The sequence below is a fragment of the Equus przewalskii genome, chromosome 23 (assembly GCF_037783145.1).
Source record: "Equus przewalskii isolate Varuska chromosome 23, EquPr2, whole genome shotgun sequence".
NCBI classification, from domain to species: domain Eukaryota; kingdom Metazoa; phylum Chordata; class Mammalia; order Perissodactyla; family Equidae; genus Equus; species Equus przewalskii.
This window is the reverse complement of record NC_091853.1, coordinates 15,858,973-15,881,888: the sequence shown is the minus strand read 5'-3', so window position 1 is coordinate 15,881,888 and position 22,916 is coordinate 15,858,973. Positions and strand designations below refer to the sequence as shown.

At 44.6% G+C, this 22,916-nt stretch overlaps 1 protein-coding gene across 3 annotated transcripts in view; it reads right to left on the bottom strand.

The window, feature by feature from the left end:
- Window positions 1–714: 714 nt before the first annotated feature.
- The window catches only part of RGSL1 (regulator of G protein signaling like 1), a 66,797-nt gene continuing 44,595 nt past the window's right edge, over window positions 715–22,916 (bottom strand). For all 3 annotated transcript variants that reach the window (XM_070590887.1, XM_070590886.1, XM_070590888.1), the window contains exons 12-23: window positions 21,980–22,173; window positions 20,477–20,594; window positions 19,931–20,045; window positions 17,936–18,065; window positions 14,376–14,550; window positions 11,223–11,361; window positions 10,854–10,978; window positions 8,509–8,618; window positions 6,370–6,462; window positions 5,231–5,297; window positions 4,110–4,300; window positions 715–1,020 (exon numbers count right to left, since the gene is read on the bottom strand). In XM_070590887.1, coding sequence (XP_070446988.1) covers window positions 4,264–4,300; window positions 5,231–5,297; window positions 6,370–6,462; window positions 8,509–8,618; window positions 10,854–10,978; window positions 11,223–11,361; window positions 14,376–14,550; window positions 17,936–18,065; window positions 19,931–20,045; window positions 20,477–20,594; window positions 21,980–22,173 — 1,303 coding nt within the window. In that variant the 3' untranslated portion in view covers window positions 715–1,020; window positions 4,110–4,263. The remainder of the gene's footprint in view (window positions 1,021–4,109; window positions 4,301–5,230; window positions 5,298–6,369; window positions 6,463–8,508; window positions 8,619–10,853; window positions 10,979–11,222; window positions 11,362–14,375; window positions 14,551–17,935; window positions 18,066–19,930; window positions 20,046–20,476; window positions 20,595–21,979; window positions 22,174–22,916) is intronic.

The window sequence follows — 22,916 nt, the reverse complement described above, 5'->3', positions numbered from 1 at the left end:
CCCCAACTCTGTGACTGGCCACATGCTGTGCACTTGGCCCACAAGATCTCAAGTTAGACCCCAAACAACTCTCTGAGGCAGACATTATCATCTCCATTTCACACGCAAAGGTGTTGGGACACACTAGGTTAAGTAATTTGATGATGATCACAAAATTACTAAGGAGAGATGGGATTTAAAACCAGCCTGCTCATGGAAGAACTTGAGCTCTGAAGGAATGGCAGCAGGGCCTTTAGGCCTGGGCTCTGTTGGTCAGGGGAGGGCCCATGTGTCAGAGCCACTGGAGGAGACCCGCTGGCCCATGGTCTTTTTTTTTCTTTTTTTTTTAAAGATTGGCACCTGAGCTAACAACTGTTGCCAATCTTTCTTTTTTTCTGCTTTATCTCCCCAACTCCCCTCCCCGCTGCCCCCGTACATAGTTGTATATCTTAGTTGCAGGTCCTTCTAGTTGTGGCTCATGGGACGCTGCCTCAACGTGGCCTGACGAGCGGCGCCACGTCCGCGCCCAGGATCCGAACCCTGGGCCGCCGCAGCGTAGCACGCAAACTTAACCACTTGGCTACAGAGCCGGCCCCTGGCCCATGGTCTTGATTCAGGATGGGAAGTAGTATTTCTGCTAATCTCTTGAATTGGAAATGACCTTGGGAGCCCTCTGGGGAGCAACATATTGTTTCCCTGTGCCCCTTCCTTTAAGAAGAGGCTGGGAGGCCCACGGATTGTGAATATGGACATCCTTTATTCTGGCTAATGACCTGCAGCCCTGGTTGAGGCACAGGGGTGAGGGCTGGCACCCCAAGGTGCTGCAAACATGAGCCTCCCCCTCCTCCGTGGCGACACTTGGGTCAGTTGGAGGCACTTAAGAAGAGGCACAGACGTCTTTTCATACTTCTGTAGAAAGAGGAGAGATTTCGTGTCGCTCCCTGACACACGTAGCTGAAAGGGCTCCTGGAAGTGGAAGGCAGGTCTCTCTTCTCTGCCTCTTTCTGTTGCTCTTTAGTCTGAATGGGTTGTGTGAGCTTCCTAAAAAAACAAAAAGTTCTTAAAGCATCAGGGTCTGTTGGAACATAAAAAATTTTGCAAAGAAAGCAGCACTTGATGTTTCTTCTTGACTGTGCTCGTCACAACTGTAATTGATTTCTGATTTGATTTTCTGATAAATAGCACTGTCTGCTCTAATCGACTGTAAGGTCAGTGCCCCAGAAAACTGCACGTTCTGTTTTCTTCACTACATTCCCAGCACCCGGCACGGTTCGTTTACTCAGGCATTCAATGCCTATTTATGGGGCAACTATTATCTGCATGTCACTGTGGTAGGTGTGGGAGGCACAAAGCAAAAGGAGACATGGTCTATGCCTACAAAAGTATATCCTAGTAGGTGAGGCACATACATGAACAAGCATCTCCAAAGAGGAAGAAAAGTGCGCCACAGAAACAAAGAGGAGAGGAGAGAGGAGAAAGCCAGCTGTCACCATTGTGGTGTCTTTTATCACCAGGTGGAGAAGAAAGGGAGGACGTTTTAGACAATTGTTGCTGGAGGGTGGAATGCACAAGGGGAAGAGGCAAGAGATAAACCTGGAAACCTTGACTGGGGTCAGCTTGTCCATGGTCTTGCATATGCCACTAAGGAGTTGAGGCTTTTTCAATCAGGCAAAGAAAGGCTGACAGTCAGCAAGGAAACAAGACCTCAGAGCTACAGCCGTGAGGAATAAATTCTGCCAACAACCTAAAGGGGCAGGAAATGGATCCACTCCTAGAACTTCCAGAAAGGAATGCAGTCCTTTATCTTGACATTAGCCTGATGAGTCTCAGGCCAGACTTCTCACCTACAGAGCTGTAAGATGGTAATTTTGTGTTAAGCCCTGAAGTTTCTGGTAATTTGTTACAGCAGCAATAGAGAACTAACACAGGGACTAGAATAAACCAGCTTCCTTACTGACCCTACTTCCTCGGCCTTTTCCTTGGATGTCAGTGGTCCCTATGGGTCTATTATTGGGATGCTTCTTCCTCCCCTCCCATATTTTCTGTCTAAGGTAGACCTAGGGCCCAAATATAATTTCAAGGGGAAAGAAAAAGCTTAAAGCAAAGATTGCAATTTGTTGAGCTGTGGCCCAGTCCTGTCTATAGCCAAATTTTGTTTGACTTGCCTGGTATTACAAACATTTTAAATTTCGCACTCTTTTTTCTTTTCTCCTTTTCCCTTTTTCCCTCCTCCCTCTCCCTCCCTTCTTTTCTTTCCTTTCTTATTTTTTTCCTAAGTTAAGAAGCTCTAGCAACACTGGGTTGGCAGGCTGGGGCTGTCACTGTCCCCTTTGAGATGTGTTCTCCAGTCCATCACAGTCTCTCCCACTCCCTTTTATCTGTCATGGGTTGCCTTACTCATTTATATTACCTGCTTGCATTCTTGGTGATTGACTTTGTGACATTAGCCTAAATCTGGTGTTAGAAAATGCTAGATCTGGGATCTCTGAATGGAGAGCATAAGAAACCAAAGGAAGCAATCAGCAAGACTCCACAAAAGAGTAGACTTTTTTTTTCCTATTCAGGTTGATCCTACAAAGTGTCGTGAGGCCGTGTAAGTAATATGTTTGTGTGTGCTTGTGTACCTGCACGTGGGTGTACCTATGGGTGAGTGTGTAGAGAGAGAGAGAATAAAGAAATGGGCAAAGATCACGGTTTCAAATAAGTCCATTGAATGATCTTTCTTTTCCTTCAGGGGGACCCACCTACTGTCCATCTGTAGGTTCAACCTTGCCTCAGTCCAATGTGAGGGTATGTAGGCACGTGACCCTGAGTCAATATTTTACTGGATATTTATCAATCACCTTGTTGCTGGCCTAACATCCTCTGATTCCATGCACGGGCTCTTGACTTATTCCTTTTTGACCAAGCCCTTTCCTGGCACCTCAATTCCAGCAATTCAGCTCTTCTCCATTCCTTTCCTGGCTTCTTGCCTTAGTTTCTTGCTTGGTTTTTAGGAACTGGAATTCTGTCTCACGCTCTCTCCTCCTTCTGTTAATTGAAGCCCTGTTAGGGGAGGGAAGCCTCACTCCCTTCTTCTAGTCCTTTCTTTTGCAGAATGCTTGCCTCGCTGGACCTTTTCCCAGTGGCTTGGGGGCCTCCACACCTCGCCTGCATCCAGACCTCCTCTGCCACATCTGCCTGTAGCCTTCCCAGACCTGCTACATCACAGCCCTACCCAGATGATTCACAATCGTGGGTGTTCGTGAGCCCTGGTCTGACACCACAACATTTTCATCCTTGAGAAAAGTCTAGGAAATAAAGAACATCAGCATGGCAGGAACCTTTGGCTGGAGATTCGAAAGGATTCTTCGATAAGCTTTCTAATCTTTCCTTGTTCTGCAACCTATGGAGCCAACCTCTCCTCAATTCTATCAAAGGAGTGAGGACTCCTTTAGGACATTCCGTCATTTTACTTCTGATTTTCGTCAAAGGACAGAAAATGGGCCTAGTTTCTCTAAAACTATGACAATAATTTAGGCCTTTAGGTCACAAATTTTCCTAAGAGTCTCTTTATCTATTAATTGGCAAATGAACAGAACTCCAGGGAAGAACTATTCCTTTAGTGCATGAAAGCTTGTGTAGATGGTCACCATGGAATGAGAACGAGCCAAGGAATCACAAGTGGTGTGTTCTAGCCCAGACTCTGCCATTCGCTACCTAGTGATCTTGGGAAAGTCACTTACCCTCTGTGTGTGTCAGTTTCTTTATCTGTTTAAAAATAAATTATTTCCGACATGGTTACTCACAGGGTGCTGAGGGTTTGCTGAGACAGTGGGTGTGAATCATTGTCCATATGGGAGATCCTAGCACTAAAAGACCCCATCTGTCACTGCTGATACAAACAGCACCTTGCTTCCCAGAGTGTTCCATACCATCTACCTACATTTGTCATGGGATTATTCAACAACTCTGAGCCACGAATTTGCTCAAGGCCATGCAGCTGCAGAGTGAGAGGAGAACCCAGGACTCCTGACCCCAAGAGTACTGTGTTCTGTTACATGCCCACTGTGGAAAAGTCATCTCTGAAGGACTGCCAGGCTCAGGGAAGGCAGAGGTACTTCTGCTCATGCTCTCTGCCCACATCTTACCCACTGCAGTCCGGTTCTGCCACATCTGGGCTGTCACCCCATTGATCTTTCCAAGGCAGATGGCGCCAGGGCATTTCACTTCTGACCAGAAAAGTTCTGTCGGTGTTAGGATGCTTCTGAGAGATGATGTGCCTCTGTTGGGGGCCTGACTTGCTTATTTCTTTTCCTTTTTGGAGCCGGGTAATTTTCGTCTGAAGGAAGAGAGGAGTGGCCAGTTACACAATGGTGATAAGGTAGCTGGCATCGTGTTCTCTGCTGGTTTGTTGCTGTCATTCCCTTTAGGAATGGTAATGGCCCAAACCAAAACCCTTTGCCTTCAAGATTGGGCCCCTTGCATTCTTACGCTCACCTCACTTCCCAAGAGCTTGTAACCTCTGAAGCCACGCATTGCCTTTCTGTGCAAAGAGCATCAGAGTCCCTGAGTTGTCTTCCAGGCACCAGCACTGGCAAATTATACCTGGGCAGCTCCAGGCCCTGGTTGGACTTGCAGCAGTCTGAGAAGGCGGCATGGTTGGTGTGGAAGCCAAGCCTGCCATTTACAGAGGCTGCTGTCTATAACCCTGACCTTCAAGCAGCACTTTGGCACTGCACAGCTGTGGTTTCCATGACCCCTGGAAATACTCCTAGAACCCTAACTTAGCATCAGCCTCACTCTGATGCTTGTACAGAGTGAGTTAGCCTGAGTCAGATCTTGACAGGCTCAGATCCTTTCTGTTCTCATTGCCAATATCCTGCCAAGGAGAAGACCAGCTTTTCTTTCTTTCCCATCTTATGCTGGAGTCCATCTGAAGGACTGGAGTATGAGGGAAGCTGGCAATAAAAGATCATCTGGGACACTTCCCCCAGCAATAGTGTTCTACTGGAAGATGGGTCAGGGGCTCTGACTTCCTAAAATTGCCCATTCTGGTTCAAGGTGGGCAAGGACACCCACAGAGAAACCTTCCCCTAACTTCCCAGACTACAGGCCTCTCCAGAAGCAGCAAGCTCAACTTCTTGGTTCTATGTGCTGAGGAGTGTCAGGATGTGGAGCTGGGTCTCTGGGGAGTTTCTTCCCCATCTCTCAGTGTACACTTGGGCACAGCAGCTCTGAACTGATGAAGAAGACTTCAGCTCATGCCTACCCTGGGACAGGATACAGCTGCACGGAGGACAGCACGTGTCTTGACTGGGTGAGGTTGGTAGATGAAGCTAAAGACAAATACAGAGAAAAACTGCGTCAGAACTCAAGGCACAGACACTCCCTGGAGGCCCCCAGCCTGGGGAGGACCGTCCCAGGACAGTGTCCAGGGAACACTTCCAGGGATGGAGTTGGGAAGTGAGGGTGAAGAAGTGATGCTCCAGGGACATCCAGGAGACCTGGTCTGGATGCTGCCATATTTTTTGTCATGGGAGACATTTCATCTGGATGCAAAGTTCATGATGCCAACCCCATAGACTCAGGGATGCAAAATTGGGAGATTAGGCCAGATGAACCCTAGAATCAAGACTCTAGGGCTGTTTGGACTCCATGGATCATGGGCAATGTTTCCTTGTGGCCTCCCCATTAAACAACAAGGGAACATATGCAAATGGGCAGGCCAGGCAAGCTGGCATTTCACGCCTGCAAGAAGCAGGGACGCAGCATCCCCAACCTGGCAATAGAAGCTGACAATTGGGATAGAAAGGAAAGGCTTGTTGGGAGAAACCACGTGGAAATGAAGGCCGGTTTAGTGCTTGGGAATGGGATTGACCCCTTGAAGATGAAGATGGGGAAGAAAAAGGATATAACATGGCCTCAGTATGGGGGGCAGGGACCAGAGTGTTATTCACAGGGATGAGAAGACCACTAGCAGGAGCTGCCAAGAAGCAGGAGGTCCTGTTCCAGCCAGCAGGTGCTCTCGGTGGGAGGGGAAAGGAAGAGTGGGGTGTGATGATTGTCTCTTAATAAAGATCACACACTGTACCTGGAAACGGGCAGAAGAGCCAGTGGGGATATAGAGAAGATTTAGGCACCCCTGCAAGAGGATATAAAAGAATCAAGAAGACACGATTATTCAAATGAGAGCTGTGCTCAGAGCCCTGGAAGGACAATCAGGAGACCTGCTTCTCATGCCATCTCTGTCACTCACGAGCTGTGTGATCTTGAGCAAGTCACTTCACATTTTGGGGGGAGGTCTCAGTCTCCTTGCGGTCAATAAGGAATTGGCCAAGCTGGCCTTAGAGTTGTCCTCTAATTGAGTTGTGGACTGTTAAGATCAGTGGGGTTCCAACTCCAACTCACAGTTTTGGATTGAACTTGCTACTGCTTCCCGCGGCTGAGGCCAAAGCCACTCAACACCTCTGAGCAAGGTGAATCTTAAGATGGCGTGGTCTCCTGGGGAAGAAGGAAGGGGAGCATTAAAAACCCTTACAGGGACACCCCACAAAATAAATCTTGTTATGTAAGTAAGAAAGCTCCGGTTTCACATTCCTTGGATTACAGGATGTAAATGCTAGACCTGACCTAAACTCAAACCTCTGTATTGAGATTCAGGGTCCGAGGCTGAGAGAGGGAAAGCAAGATGCTCCAGAGCCCTCAGCTCCTACATGATGACTCTCTAGGCCTGCAACCCCAGTGGCCTGACCTCTTAATTCAGGGCATCCTGCTGCCCTTTTCCAACTTCTGACACCAGAAAAGATTTGGGGATTTACTTCCCTGGAGCTCAGCAACAGGAAACGAACCGAAGGCTGAGGTTCTTTAGCTACCACAAAAGGCATTTTGTTGGTGCTCTGAGGGAGCATGGTTCCCCCCACCACCACCACCTGCCACCTGCCACCTGCCACTCCTCTGCTCCTTTTCCTCTTACTCCTCCTCTTCCCTACCTCCAACCCCCCTCCTAAATAAGCCCTTGCACCCACAGGGACATTTTGCCCCGTGTACTGAAAAGATTGCTGATTTCTGTCTGCTGATGCAACATTTCACAAGGCAGAGATGATGACAACGAACAACGTTCACTGCCCATCCGGGCGGCTGCAGCCGGGGAGGTCGGTGGTTTGCTGCTTACTAAGGTGAGGACGCTCTCAGAGGGGCAGGAGCTGGGCCCTACAGCCGGTCTGAGTTGCTTCTTCGACCATTCAGGCAAACCAGAGATGGATTCAGGTCTCAAGGGCCCTTGTTTGAACTCCAAGTAGGCGGTAGGATGCTTGTTTTGAGGGCTGGAGTGGGGGCGGGGGTAAGTATCTGGGAAAATAGGCATGAGAATTGAGCAGCTTTGAGCTGAAACAACAGAATGCTCAGCCCCATCATGGGACTGTGAGCTGCTCTTTTATTTATTTTTTTGAGGAAGATTAGCTCTGAGCTAACATCTGCTGCCAATCCTTCGTCTTTTTGCTGAGGAAGACTGGCCCTGAGCTAACATCCATTCCCGTCTTCCTCCATTTTATACATGAGATGCCTACCACAGCATGGCTTGCCAAGCGGTGCCATGTCCGCATCCTGGGATCCAAACCAGTGAACCCCGGGCCGCCGAAGCAGAACGTGTGAACTTAATCGCTGCGCCACTGGGCCGGCCTCTGGGGTGCTCTTTTTAAGACTTCTGCTCTATCTCTATATTTTGTTCTGACGCTAGTACTGTTCCCAGATTCATAGATCTGTTCTCTTTGGTTCCCAGAACTTTCCACTGCAGAGACATCCAGCCTTGCCATCGCCAGGCAGTGTCCTGTGCACCCTCCTCCCTCTCGGTAAAGCTCCCTGTTGCTCGGGTACCGATCCCAGCACAGGTGCTGGGAAAGGGACTGAGTTTAACTGCTCTGTGCTGAGAAAACACACACATATATATATATACTTACTATTTATTTATAAATATACTACTAATACACAATATATAAATAATATACATTAATAAAGTATAATTGATAATATGTTAATAATAAATATATAAGCCTCTCATAATCACCCCGCCCAGAGATAATTCTATTAACACTTGATGTTTACTTCTAAGTTCTTTCCCATGCTTTCATAAAAACTATATATATCCACTTATATATCTGCATCCACTTTTCTATTTTCTCATTTAACACTTTAAAATAGATGCTTTTCAAATGGTAGGGTGAATGGAGACAGTTGGAGCCGGGGCTCGTCAACAGCCATAAAGCAGGTCACCAGCTCCATTTACGCACCGTGGACACTGTGACCCACACACCCAGAGGCATCCTGGGAGGTCCTGCTGGGGAGCAGTGCATGGGTGGGTACCCTTTTGCTAGCACTGATAGCCACAGGTAAATATACTTTAATGCTTCTCTGAGGGCCAAGTTAACAAGATGCCTATCCCTCCAGCAAACACCCTCTGTGAAGTCTTCAGCTGGTCCTTCTTGGCCCTCACTTTGCCTTCGTGAGTCTCGTGTGCTAGAGAACGGGGCTGTGGGTCATGGTGGAACTTACCTCCACTCCAAGGAGGGTACTTGTACACAGGTTTAGGAGGAATTCTTATGTCCTTTAACTTCTTCCCCCTGTACTGGAAGTAAGAGCGGTTTGCCTTCCAGGAACAAAACCTGTGAGAAGAATGGCTTCTGGTCACAGGGAGAAAATCACCAGCCCAGGGGCTAGAACACTGAACTCAAGGGAACCAGGTTGGAACCAGTCCTCTCAGAGAGAGGGGTGTCCAACAGAGAAGAGGAGAGCGTTTGGCCTCAGAGTGGCCCTTCTTCTGAGGCCTCCTCTTTGTCCAGGCCCAGCTCCAGTGAGGGCTTGGCATGGGCAATATCTTGGGACTTCCTTCTGGAATCACCAGTGAACAGAGTCTGTAAAAAGCCTGCGGTACCCAAACCTGGGGTGGGGTTAACCTCTGGGGTGCTCTCTTCATCATCAGACTATGAGATGCTGCAGCCAGACCATCTGACTGGCCTCCTCTCGGTTCCTGATCCCCGAGTTCCATCCTATTCCTTACTGAGAGCTGTGACCCCCTCACCTTACTCCCAACAGCCTCTTCCCTGGAGTAGACCCTGGTTCCTCACATGAACTCAGACTCACATACTCACTGCAACCTGAGAAGCCCTCGCAACACTCTCCGTCTCTTCCTCCCTGGTCCCTAAACCCTTGCTATCCCTCAGCCCTTGGATTGGACCCCTTGGACGTTGGTCTTGGCTGAGACTGCATTTATTTTTTTTCCTGACTTGACTCTGGTGGTCTTGACTGCTGCCCTCCTTCCCCCTCCCCAAGAGGGACTCTATTTGATCACAGTTGGTTTCTCCCATTCCACTAGCTAAACTGGGTCTCCCTCCCATCATAGACCTCCCAACATGCTACGGATGCATTCTCTATGGTGCTTAAGAGGCCAAGAGACCTGGTTTCTACTCCCGGTTTTACCGTTTACCAAGTGATCCTTGGCAAGTCCCTTAACCACTCTGAACCTCAGTTTCCTCATAGGGACAATAATGCTTTGCCCTACCCACCTCACAGTGTTGTCGAGAGGTTCATCTGAGATAATATACATGGGCACAGTGCACAACATAAAACTCTTTGTAGTATATAGGAAAGCAGATAAGAGCCAGCTGCACGAGGATTAGGGATTCAAAGCCTGTCTGAAGCATCCCTATACTTTCTAAGGAGGCATGAGAGAGAGCTGAGTGCTGACTCAAACCAGGAGCAGAATATATTTCCCAGAGATTCCTGGTCCTCCAGAAAGTTTCGGGATGAATTCCCACTAAGTTCTGGTGTGGAGAACTAGAATCCAGTCTCGAATTAAGTGCTAGATAGCAGTTGGTGTTCAAAAGGCTAATCTGGTTATCTCGAACTTAGATTTTTGTATTTCCTTGGATCCTGTATTAAATAATTATCTTAGAGATTTTAAAGTAAAGGTTGGTGATTGGTAAGTAATCTTTACACTTCCATTTTCATAAAGTAACTTTTTGTGTGTGTTTGGGAGAGGGGAGCCCCAAAGAGCTGGACTCACATAATAATCTAAATATCCCAATTAGCCTGGTCTGGGGACATTGCAGCCACTTGTCCTCTGGTCACCATCACACAGGGCACTGCCATTCACTATGTGGAAGATGTGAGCTGGCGCCACTGTGGACCACAGGAGTAAGGAACCAGCTGAGAGAACCTAGGCCAGACTCTCAGCCCACACCTGGACAGGAAGATCAGGAACGGGCGGACCACACGGCTTGCATTTGTCATGCAGATATTTTGTTGGTTTTCGTTTTATTTTTTTGGCCTTCCCAGCTTCCTCACCATGTTTTTGTTTCGAGTTAATTGCCACATTTGCCACTTTAACCTTGGGAAATATGACACCAAAAATCTGAATTTCTAGCTCCTCTTGAAAACTGAAATATCTAGCAACTGTGCCTTTAGCAGTAAGTATGGGATCTGGCCTTAACAGGGCAAAACTTTTCTGGCTTTGCTGCTTCCATGAGGCTTGTTAAGCACTAGCACAGTTGTGTTAGCCTCGACAGAACCTCTCCCCAAGTAGCTGGGGTCCACCCTCACCCTTAGGCGAGGAATCTACACCTAAGAAAACCTAACGCCCTTGTTCCAAGCAAGTACAGGGAAGAGACGGGAAGCAGGCATTCTGATCCCCAGTCTTACTTGGCCTTCCATCCTCTGATTCAGTGTTCAGTGTGAGAGTGTGAGGGATGGAGGGCGGCGAGGAGAATAAGAATGCGCCCTCTCAGTTCCCACGAAACTAGAGACTGTGAAACAGAGGGCTAGAGGAAGACAGAAAACTCTCTAGAAAGTCAAACGTGTTTTCCTGACCTCGTGGTCCTCGGGTGAGGGGAGATAGTTACCTTTTCCAGAAGTACATAATGACGGGGAAGAGAGACATGACAGCCCCGTGGAAGGTGTTCCGATCTAGGTGGCCCTCTGCAATGGTAGCAAGGATGGCATCCCTCTGGGAGTCAGAGATATTCACCTATCCAAAGAATGGGAGCCTGTCACTGGCAGAGGCTCCAAGGAAGGCAGAAAACCTCTCTTGGCCCCCCAGGACCTTCAAGACCACCCCCTCCCCAGAAGGCAGAAGCTTTTCATGGGGCTGCTAGGTAAAGGACATCTGGCTGACCCACGGCTTAGGAAGTACCTGACAACTAGCTTTCAGGATTCTTGTGGGGGAAATGCTTCTTGGCAAAAGGCCAGAGAGGAGCGGGAGTCCCTCTTACCCTCAGCCTTGGAGGGATCTCAGAATGCAAGAATAGCTTTAGGATGATGTTAATTTTGGACCTCAGGAGGATCACATCATTCTCGTTGTATGCCCGGTTGAACAGTAGCACCTGAGATGAACTCACCAAATTGTTAAATCTAAAAAGAGGCAGGAAGTAGGAAATTAGCAAGGAGAAGATGAAAGCAGTGACTAAATAGGGTGGCTAGCCCAGACCTCTTTCTGGCCTAAAAGAGACAGGGCCAATCCTGGGCCAGGTTGTGACTTCATTCAGTCAATCATAATTCATCCATCATCAAATACCAATTGGGCGACAACCACATGTCAGATAATATGCTAAGTGCTTCTTCAAGTGTATTTCTGTACTACTAACTCCCTTATGTAGCCCATCCCCTCCTCTTTACCCATCCCAGCCCCTGCCCCAGTTTCGCCTCTGACTACTGCAAGGGCTAAGGGCTGTCTTGCTCTTTCTTTCCCCTCCTGTGCTGACCCTCTCACAATTACCACTACTCTTGGAAGCAACATTCCTTTTCTTAAAAATTCTTTTTGTTGTAGTAAAATATATATAACATAAAATTTACCAGTGTAACCATTGTTAACTGGTTCAGTGGCATTAAGTACATGCACATTGTTATATAATCACCACCACCATCCATCTCCAGAAATTTTTCCATCTTCCCAAACTAAAACTCCATGCCCATTAAACACTAACTCCCATTCCTCATCTCCCCCGGCCCCTGGTAACCCCTCTTGTACTCTGTCTCCCAGCAACGTATTCTTTTATTAACTATCAAGTATCTCTCAGTTATACCTTCTCTCGATTTAAGTACACAGCTTACTTCCCTCAGGCCATTTTAAATCCTAACTATTTTACATACCTGGTAACCACGGTTTTCCCATTACAAGCCTGTTTTGTTTTTTTTTTTTAAAGATTTTATTTTTTCCTTTTTCTCCCCAAAGCCCCCCAGTACATAGTTGTATATTCTTCGTTGTGGGTCCTTCTAGTTGTGGCATGTGGGACGCTGCCTCAGTGTGGTCTGATGAGCAGTGCCATGTCCGCGCCCAGGATTCGAACCAACGAAACACTGGGCCGCCTGCAGCGGAGCGCGCGAACTTAACCACTCGGCCACGGGGCCAGCCCCCATTATAAGCCTGTTTTGCATATCCATGCCTTTATTCAATCAGTGGACACTTATTAAGGGTTTACTCTGTGCCAGGCACAGTTCCGGGAGCAGGGGATCGGCAGTGAACATTGTAAACAGAGTCCTGGTTTCCAGGAGCTCACAAATCAATGAAGGGAAGGAGTTTATAAGTAAACAAACGAATCCTTAAATACCCAGTAGAGTGCTATGAAGACAACAGAAGGGGGGTTGGGAAGGGGATGGGCACTGAGACTGGAACAAAGAGAAAGAAAGAGACAGTCACTTGAAGACTTGAGGGCTGGGGCTTCTTCCCACAGCGGGAGCAGCAGGCGCAGGGGCTCTGAAGCAGGCAGCAGCTGAGCAGCAGCGCGGGTGGCGCAGAGTGGAGCCTCAGAGCCGGAGCAGGGGGCAAGCAGCGAGGAGCAAGAGGTGAGCTCCCAGCGGTAGGTAGGTCCTGCTCCTGCAGAGCCCTTTAGGCAATGGGAGGACCTTTGGACTTTATTCCAGTGGTAATCGGAAGCCACCGGAACATTTTAGGCAGGAGAGTGATATAATCTGGTTTACACTGTTGAAAGGCTGCTCCGGCTGCTGGGCTGAGAACAGGTTGTAGAGGGCAAGGGAGAAAGCAGAGACACCGGCGACGGGACTTGGAGCTGCAGAGGCTGTTCACTCTGGTATTTCTTCTGCTCCTCACTTGCCTCCTCCTTTCACACTTTTTTTTTTTTTTTTTTAATCTCACTAGCCCCTACTCATCCTTCAAAATGCAGCTACCAGTCTCCCAAGAAATCATACCTGAGGACTCACTTGTCTGTCTAAATGCACTTCCTGGGCCTGACTTGTCCATAGCACCTATCAACCCACTTCCTCACTTTTTTGTGTGTCTTTTCTGCCATCCCCATTTGTCTATGGGATCTTGGAGAGTAGAGAGCAATGTCTTAGTTGTTTTTTGTATCTCCAGTGCCAAATTCAGTGCCATGACAGAGAAAGCAAGCAACAAGTGTTTGTGGAACTGAGCTAAATCCCTTACTGGGGGCAGTGGAAGATCTTAACCAAATGCCCCTAGTGATGTGTTGAGTCACCAGGTGCTCTGCACTTCCGGAAGCACACTGACTGATGCCTGTGGCCCGCTGACGGTACACACTGGTGGTCCCTTCTCCAGTACACTCACATTTCTCCAACTAGTTGAGGCAGATATTTACTGAGTTAGTCATGTTTCTTCCCCAATATTTTTGCCTGTTGTGCTTGTTACTATAATTCACAATTTATGAAAATTGACAAAATTTGAACATGAAAAGAAAAGGTGTTTGTTGTTTCTGTGAAAATAAATCGGAATGCTTTGGAATGTTCCAATAAAGGCAAGTTGCTTTTTGAAAATTGCTATTGAGTTAGGTGTGGCAAGTCAATTCAAAACATTGAAAAACACGAGTATAAAAATCCAGAAGGATTAAATTGCTTTGCAGTAACCTTTAAATTCTCACTCCACTTTAAGAAGAGAAAAATTGGAATTAGTAGGTAACGTTTAGGGTATAGCTTACATAAGAATAATATGTGGACTTCCAATTAGTGGAATGGCTTTGGCTTTATATCAAAAGTTTGACAGGTGAGTGAATGTACATTAACATATTTTAAATTAAAAACATCTGTTTAATGTCACGCACACACATAATTTTTATTATTATAATTCCTTGCTTTAACTAAAGAACTATTGGTCCAATGGTGCGACAGAAGAGGACCCCTATCATATTAATAAATAATAGGAAAAAAAGTGCTCCCCTTCTTGAGTATAAGTAAGTGCATTTCACTATTGGGAACCCCAGAATACTGAAGAGCTTTGCAGACCCAAAGGAAAGAATGGTGGAAATGGATAGAGTGACAGCATTCAGTGAGATTTTCAGATGGAGATTTTCAGCCTGTCAGGGCTGAAATCACTGTGCCACTTATAGGCTACTCCAGTCTGCAGGGAGGTACTAAGAATGGAAAGCCATGGGGGGAAAGAGAGATGAAAAACTTACTTCTCTATTTCAGAAAAGAAATGTAAATCATTGACTGCAAAATTGACAGTGATAATCCTGTGGCCAAAGATACGTCGCTTCGAAAGCACTATATCTCCATTTTCAGGGTCCACACTCCGGACATTTGTGGGGTTTGAGACTGGGCGTCCTGATACGTTTGGTGATGGGGAGAGATCTGAAAGAGAAGAGGAGGCAATTCACATCTAGTTTGAGCAGCTCACTCTTAAGCCTGAAGCCTCTGACCTGGGCATAAAACTAAAATGAAGAAAGAAAACTGTGGACCCACCTTTGGTCTGATTGACATAGTGATTCCCTACCATTAGTCTCAATCTTTTACTTCAACTTGAAGGATTGCTGAAAAAACCATTTGATCAGATAGCATGACAACATAGATACCAAAAAAAAAAAAAAAAAAAAATCAACTGAGTATTGAAAGGCGTTTTCCTGGTGCTTGTCTAATAGAAATATAATCACACTATAATTATGCTAATCCCTAACATTTCTACAAAGACTAAATATGCAAATGTGACTTCAAAATGGAATGTGTGGTCCTGATGTTGATTATTCAAGGTTTATCAGAGAAGTAATTTAGAAGTAAACTGGGAAAGCAACACAAAGAAAAAGCCAAAACACGAAGAGCAAAGAGAAAGTTCGTCAAGGGGCTGGCCCCGTGGCCGAGTGGTTAAGTTCACGTGCTCAGTTTCGGTGGCCCAGGGTTTCACTGGTTTGGATCCTGGGCTTGGACATGGCACCACTCATCAAGCCATGCTGAAGCGGTGTCCCACATGCAACAACTAGAAGGACCCACAACTAAAAATATACAACTATGTACCAGGGGGCTTTGGGGAGAAAAAGGAAAAATAAAATCTTAAAAAAAAGAAAAAAAAAAGTTCGTTAAAGAAAGGAAAGAGGGTAGGAAGCTGGAGTAGAAAAGAGACAGGAATAAGAAGGAGAGTACAGAAGGTTCGGATTGTGTCTCAGAAAAATAAGACACTTATTTTAGAAAGTTTCTTGACTAGGTAACCCGAAGAAATCCATTCATAGGGATTCAGGGCTGAGAAGAGAACAGTTCGGGGTTAGATCTGACAAGTAGATCCTAGTTAATTGCCTGGCTGGATTTAAGGAAATTGTCAATCAGCTCTAGAATTTACTATTCTTCCCATAAATCATTTATTCTGGATATTTGTTCAGGAATAACTGATGTGGACGTGGTGCCCCCTATGGTGTAAATGGGATTCCTTTCAGTGCAGTGTTACATATAGGATGGGAGGGTCACCTCAACGTTCAATAAACACCCAGCACCTTTTATGTCCCAGACACTGTGTTAGGTGCTAGGGTTATAGCACTGAACAAGACATAAGGTCCCTCCTTACTATCTTACAATCTTTCTTTTTTTATCACTTAGATTTGAGTTTAAAGGAAAAAAAAGGTCTGGATAACAGCTGAAGTTGATATGATAGTCAGGGATTTTAGGAAAAGAGGGTGCTAAATCCACCCAAGAAATCTTGGAGCAGTGGATGCTTGTAGACTCTCTGTGGTAGGGGAGGGAGAGTCTGATTTGTATTATTTGTCGATTTCTATAGTAAACACTCCCACCATGATTGATTTCTGAAGCTATCGTTGGTTTGTCAACTTGCTCACAAAATTCCTGAATATCTAACAATCGGCTCTCAATTAGGCTAAAGTTGTCAGATTGATTTTGTTTTTTTTAAAGCAAGATCTGGCTATATGCTGGCTGTAAGAAAAGCACTTTAAATGTAAGCCATAAATGGGCTGTAAGTAAGGAATAGAAAAAGATACATATGCTAACGCAGTAGTACAAGGAAAACTGGAGTGACTAACATCAGAAAAAGTAGATTTCAGAGAAAAGAATATTACCAAGGATAAAGAAGATCCTTTCATAATAATAAATGGGTCAGTTAATTGGAGGATATAATGATCCTAGAAAAAGCTAAACTATAGCGATGGAAAGCAGACCGCTGGTTGGGTAGATCTCCGGTTGAGCTGCAGAAGCACGCCTGTTCTTGGGCTCTCAGGCAATGCAGGGGATGTGGGAAGTGGAAGGAGGGTGCAACTGGACTTCCTACATTCTGCAGCATAATGGTTTGAGCTGATTTTATTTAAAAGAAGAAACAAAAGAGCTAGAAATATTCCTAAACTCTAAATGTTTGGTTGTGAAGCAGTTGATAAAACATACGTTCAAAAACGTTTTGCACATTAGAAAACATAATAATAACAATAAAATTCCAATAGAAAAATAGACAAAGGACATAAACAGTTCAAAAAAGGCAGCAAATGACCAATAAAGATGTTCAATTACTAAAAATACATAGGAGTGGTACATTATTTTTTATCTACCAGATTGGCAGTTTTAAAAAAATGTATACTATCCCATGTTGGTGACAATGTGAGGAATCCGCACTCATTTATACTGTTGGTGAGAGTTTAATTAACACAAGGTTTTTAGAGGGCCAAAATTTAACTATTTTTAACCATTTACCCATTACTTCCATCTGGAGGAATTTATTTCATAGAAACATACAATTGCAAAATTTGTGTTTTACAGCCTCAACTGAGAGTTAGAACTGCTCAAAAGTCATCAGAGAGATGAGCTCTGTCGCTATCCATCCCTACTGTCTCATTTCAGGCGCTTTCCCCATCTCATTCATCTTTAGTCCAACTAGCCTGATTTCAGTTCTTGAATGGCACCGTCTTCTTTCTTATTTTAGGATAAATAAAATAAATCTTGTTGCTCGTTCCTGAAAACTCAACTTTACGTCATTTTCTGGGAGAAGTCTTCCTGGATCCTCCCCCTTGACTAATTAGGATCTCCCTGTGATTATCATTGGGGTCACTTGTCACCACTATATAATATTAGCAATAATACTAGCTAACCCTTTTATAGCCCTTACTGTTGCCCAGAATGTTCCAAGATGCTTTACATGTATTAACGCACTTGATCCTCACAACAACCCTAGGGAATAGGCACAATTATTACTTCCATTCTACAGATGAGGAAAAGGCACAAAGTCACTTTCGAAAGGTCTTTCAGTTAGAAAGTGGCAGATTCAAACCCAGGCAATCTGGCTCCACCATCTGTGGCTCTTAGCTTCTGTCTTGCCCTCAAAACTGTAGGTGCCATGAGGGAAGATCCTATGCTGCATGTTCACTACTCTATCCCCAGCTCCTGGCAAAGCACTTGCCACATAGAGGATTCTCACAAAGTGTGTTCAATGAATGAATGAACGAATGAATGCAGTAGTTGAATAAATCCATACTACAGACAAAGGATACAAAGACAGGTTTGCAGAATGTAAGATCTCGCAGTGCTTTAGACTAGTCATTCTTCACCCTTTCTGGCTCCCTGAGCAGAAGCCACTGGGCACATGTCCTCTCTAGGCAGTCCTGGGCTTGGCTTTGCACCAGGACCTGGGGTTCTTGCTAGACTGCAGCTAACACAGGCTTGACACAAAGCAATAAGCTTGCAGCTTCTAATCTGGGCTAACCCTTGTGGCTGGAACATCAACAGGGAAAGGGGGTAAATTAGACATGTGACTTACTTTCCTTGCTATTGTGTACTTCTAAGTGAAGATAGTCTTCAAATTCCTGGCGTTTGCTGGGATTAGACATAAATCTGCGGTACTTGCAAAAGCTCTTGATAAAGCTGATCATTCTCAGCCAGCCTCTTGTCTGGGGAAAGAGAGAGGGATATGACTTATTCATGAGTATAGCTGCTGTCCACTGAGAGTCTGTATGTGCCAGAAACTTGACATTCATTACATTTAATCCTCATAACACCTCCTTTATAAGGAATAATTTTTAACTCCAATTTAAAGGGGAGGAAACTCAGGTCAAAGAACTGGTGTAAACTTTTCCAGACTAAGTGGCTGGTGGACGGAAGATTCCGCTCCAACCAGGTGTGGCTGCGGGCATTGGCAATGCTCCTTCTACCATTGTCTTTCAACAGTGAAGATTTGAGGTGCTGTGATTGGGAGAGGCAGTGTGAGAGCTAAAAACAGGAAGCAACAGAGGACAGAGAGGAGTGTGACTCAGAAGAAGGGAATAATGGCTCAGGCAGATTTTGCCGTGTTGAAGAAATAAGGAAATGAGTAGAACCATTTCTAAGCAGTGAAAAAAGAAAAATATAATTATATGCACATTCTTACACAGCACACACCCACGCACACAAATGCATTTTTTAAGTGTCTTCATCCGTTTCTTAATAGATACCCAGTGACCATTCTCCAGTTCATTTGCCCTCTGAGAAATTGATGTTTAGAGCCAGAAAAAATCTTGTTGATCAACTAGTTCAGTTGTCTCATTCTACAGAGAGGAATCTCAACGTAAACAGTGGTGAAGTTAAAAACCCCACTGGATTTAGGATCAGAAACTTTGAGCGTGGAGCCTAGTTTTCCCCTCGTCGTGTAATTTGGGTCAACCTACTTGACCTGTGTCTTGATGGCTCCACAGGGAAAATAGAAACAACAGCTGATGGGTAGTGATGAGGGTCAGAGATTATATACATAAACCCCAATGCAGCGCTTGGCGCAAAGGAGGGATTAAGTACATTCGGTTGGTTTCTTCTTTTATCTAAGAACAAGGAAGACCTGAAATTAAAACAAACTGTCCTGGTTCTGGGTGCAGATTCTTTTTAATGTGCTTCATGATCATTCTTGGTACCTGGACATGGAATTGATTCATGTATGGAGGAAATAAAAACGAGAAAAGACAAAGCAGCACACTTTCATATCAGGAGTACTGGATCAATGGCCATAGACACTATTTTCAGAGATATCTTAGCCTGACCTTTGGAGTCAGAGTTGGGCCCCAATCCTTCTGATACTAGTTGAAATCTAAGACACATTGAGCAAGGGGTTATTTAAAAGGATTTTTAAATAATGTATTTTTTTTCTCACATCATATGGAGAGACTTTCCTGAATAACATTTCTGTCTCCTCTTCTCTTTTTCTCTCCTCCCATGGGATAAAGAATGAATTAGATAATTGACAAGTTTGGAAAAGGAAATGGGCATGCTTTGCTCTCAACTCTTTGCATTCTCTCTCTGGGAGACGCTTGTCTGCATGACACCTGTGTTCAGGCCTGCCCCTTGTCATACAGTAAGGGGCTCACCCCGGGAAGTGGAGGCCTGAGTTGTTCTGTGATGCCAATGATTGGACGAGTAAGTAAGTTGAATTTGGGTGCAGAGAAGATTATCAAACCATTTGTCTTTATGGCCAATCCATGTCCTCCAAGCTAGCTTTCAGCAGGAAAAAAATTGACATTTTGATCTCCATGCATCTGAGCCCTGTGCCAATCACTCAATGGGTTCTAATCACAGATAACGAAGAGATTTCTTTTCAAATTCCCACTGTAACAATTTCGTTGAGTCTCAGATTCCTCCTTCGCAAAATGGGGGTTTAAAAACCTACCTCAAAGAGCAGTTGTTCTTGGTGATTAAATAAGCTAACAGTGAAACTCTTTTGTATGGCCAGCAACGCCTAGGCAGTGGTTTTTCTTGCTCCTAATGTCTCGTCCTCACTGTCTTCCTCACTGACCTGGGATTCCTGTAGGTAAACTGCTGCTGCCTTTGAGGGTTTCCTAGGCAAAACTGGAACGTGAGGTTCCCCCTCCGGATGGCAAGGTGGGAAAAGCTCTTGGTAATCTTTAAACCTGCCAGAAGGAGACCAAGAATATCAAAGAAGTCAAAAGCCTGACACATACAAGGTAATAGTCAAGGCAAACCTATCTTAGCTTTTGGAGGCAGGTGAAGTGGGAATTGGAGAAGGGTGAGATACTCAGAAATACACATCTTACCGTTTCAATCTGTCTGTCTTTCTTGACCTCTGCTGTATTGTTCCTTGTTAAGTCAAATGAACAGGATGTGTGTGTGTGTGTGTGTGTGAGTGTGTGTGTGTGTGTGTGTGTGTGTATGTAGGTAGATAGGTAGGTAGGGGGTTCAAGATAAGTTTGGCTTTTCTTTTGTAGGCAGGCTCTGACAGTGAACTTCGAGAATAGATTGTGAGACTCCTTGAGTAACGTAACTTTCAGAAACCAATGAGCAGCTTCAGAAAGGATCACTGCATTCACCCAGCAATACTCACCACTTTTCTTCCAGAGATTTCATGACATAGCTTTGGAGCGTTAACAATGTGGTTGTGCTGACAGTATTCATGTGAGAGATTTCTTTGATAATAGGGGCATTGCACTGCAGCATTTCTTCTAAAAAAATGCAAGAGAGGGAGAAAAAGCCATCATCTTCTTGTCTACCATTTCTGAGGTAGCTGGTTTTGTCTTCATCTTAGAGTCTTATAGTCTCTTATTCTCAATTTAGTTAGATGGAGTTCTCCACAATTTGTTTGAAAACCCTCAAAAGCATATTTCGAACATTATGTGCAAGTGTATTTGTAGATCAAGTACTTTCCTGGTTTAGTTCCATGCAAATTTTAAAGATGAGTGCTTAAGGGGAAAGAAATGTATAAAGGACTCATTTCTGCAGCTAGTTTGAAGTTTGTGGTTTAGGAAGAAAGTAGAAGAGTAAAGAATTAAAGTTAAATTGCTGGGGTAGGCGTAGAGTTCAAGATTACAAATAAGCATCATAAGGGCAATATGATTCTCGGGGTGTTCAGAGACTATTGTGCTCATTAACAAGACAGGAAAACTTATAAAGGACAGGATCAGCATACTCTCATTTCTCTTCTACATCATTCAAAATGATGTATAGAACTTGATACCCTGAGACTCAACAAATAAATATTTCTTCCAAGTAAAGATTTGCCAATTTTACCTCTTTTTCTACTTTCAAAAATGAATAACTTTATCTTGGTTTACCACAAACAAAAAACAAACACACAGAAAAGCCCTGTCTGTTCATCTGTGTCAAAACAGGAGGCTTTATCTTTATTGCTTTGTTATAGATTTGTTTACCCCCCAGGGTGGAACCATGCTCACCCACTTGGTTTTCCTCTAGAATTATAGGTCAATGCTTTACTTGCACCTTCTGCTTCCAGCCAAGATGAATTTATATGGGTCAGACTTACCCTCCTGCCTTAAGCCTCTTGCCCCTTGCAAGAAAGCAAGACAAAACTTACGAAACAAAGATTTTTGGGGAGAGAGTTTTCCTTCCTAGCACAACTCTCTTTACAACCCATGGGTGATGGACGCTGCAACCTTGCATACAGCTCTTTCTTTTGTGTCCACCTCCAGTCTAATAGATTGGAGGGTCAAATGACTTGAGTTTGAATTCAAATTCTACCAACTGAACATTTGTTAACTTCTCTGTGTTTCACCTTCCTCATTAGTAAAATGGAGCTATTTATCCCTACCTTATAGGGATTAAATAAAATCTTATTTTCAGGGTTGAATAAAGTTAAACAAGAGGATGTATTTCACATATAAGTGCAAGAGTCTTGCACTTGGTTTCTTTTCCTACTATCATGCTTTGGATTCATTATTGTTTTTCTCTGCTTTCACTATGTCAGCTCTACCCTGGCTGCTGCTCTGTTCTGCTCTCTCAGGGGGGTCACATAAGACAAGCTCTTTCCCAAACTATTCTTATAAGATGCTAAATGGAGGAGGAAACAGTATCAGGAGGAGGGGATGCATACCAGCAGAGACTCTGCCACGGAAGAAAGTCTTGATTATATTTTCAAGGAGAGACTTGTAAACCTTTTCATTTGTCTCAATACTGATCTTCTGTACGGCTACCAGGAACTGCAATGGGCTTTCAGCCTTCCGTTCTTTGAGGAAATCCCTGAAGAACTCCAAGTGTTGTGTATTTAGAAGGACTTCTGTCAAGTTTCTGGAAAAAAAGAAAGCATCATTGGTGGAGAGAAGGGCATGGTCACCCTGGATTCTTCTCCAGTTAGGGAATGGGGAAGGGCATCTCCCAGGCTGTGGGCCTTTAGCCATGTGTGAAGAGCAGGGTGAATGAATTGGTTACTCTTCTTATTTCCTTGGAGATAAATTTAAACTTTTATGTATCCGTCCTGAGCTTGGTCCAATCATTTGACAACCACAATGTAAGAGGAGAAGAGATATCTTGAAGGGGATTTTTTTTTTTTCAAGGAAACCCTCTTTTTACATTATAGATTCAAAGCAACCCCTAATTGGTAGTCATTTCAATGAGGCAGAGCATGAGTGATCAGCAGTTATTGATCAATATTTCTAAATTTCCTTTGTTGATTTCTTCTTTCACTATTCCTTTAACTCAGGTGCCTCTAATGTTTCATCTTGAATCTTCTTTCCTTTTTCTTATGACTTTTTTCCCCCTAGGTCATCTCTGCCTCCCTGTGGTTTCAATTTTCATTGATATGAGGAAGTGGTTTCAATTCTCATTGATATAGTGAAACTATATCTTTAGTTCCCATAAGCTCCACTTTAAAATGTCAACTGCCATTTTTAACCTCATCTTTATCTCATAGGTATTATTTAAACCTCTCCACACACACCTGCAAGTTGTCCAACTTGTTCTTCCTCCTTTATATACTTATTTCATTAAGTATGACATTAGCTATAGGTTTTTATATATGCCCTTTATCAGGA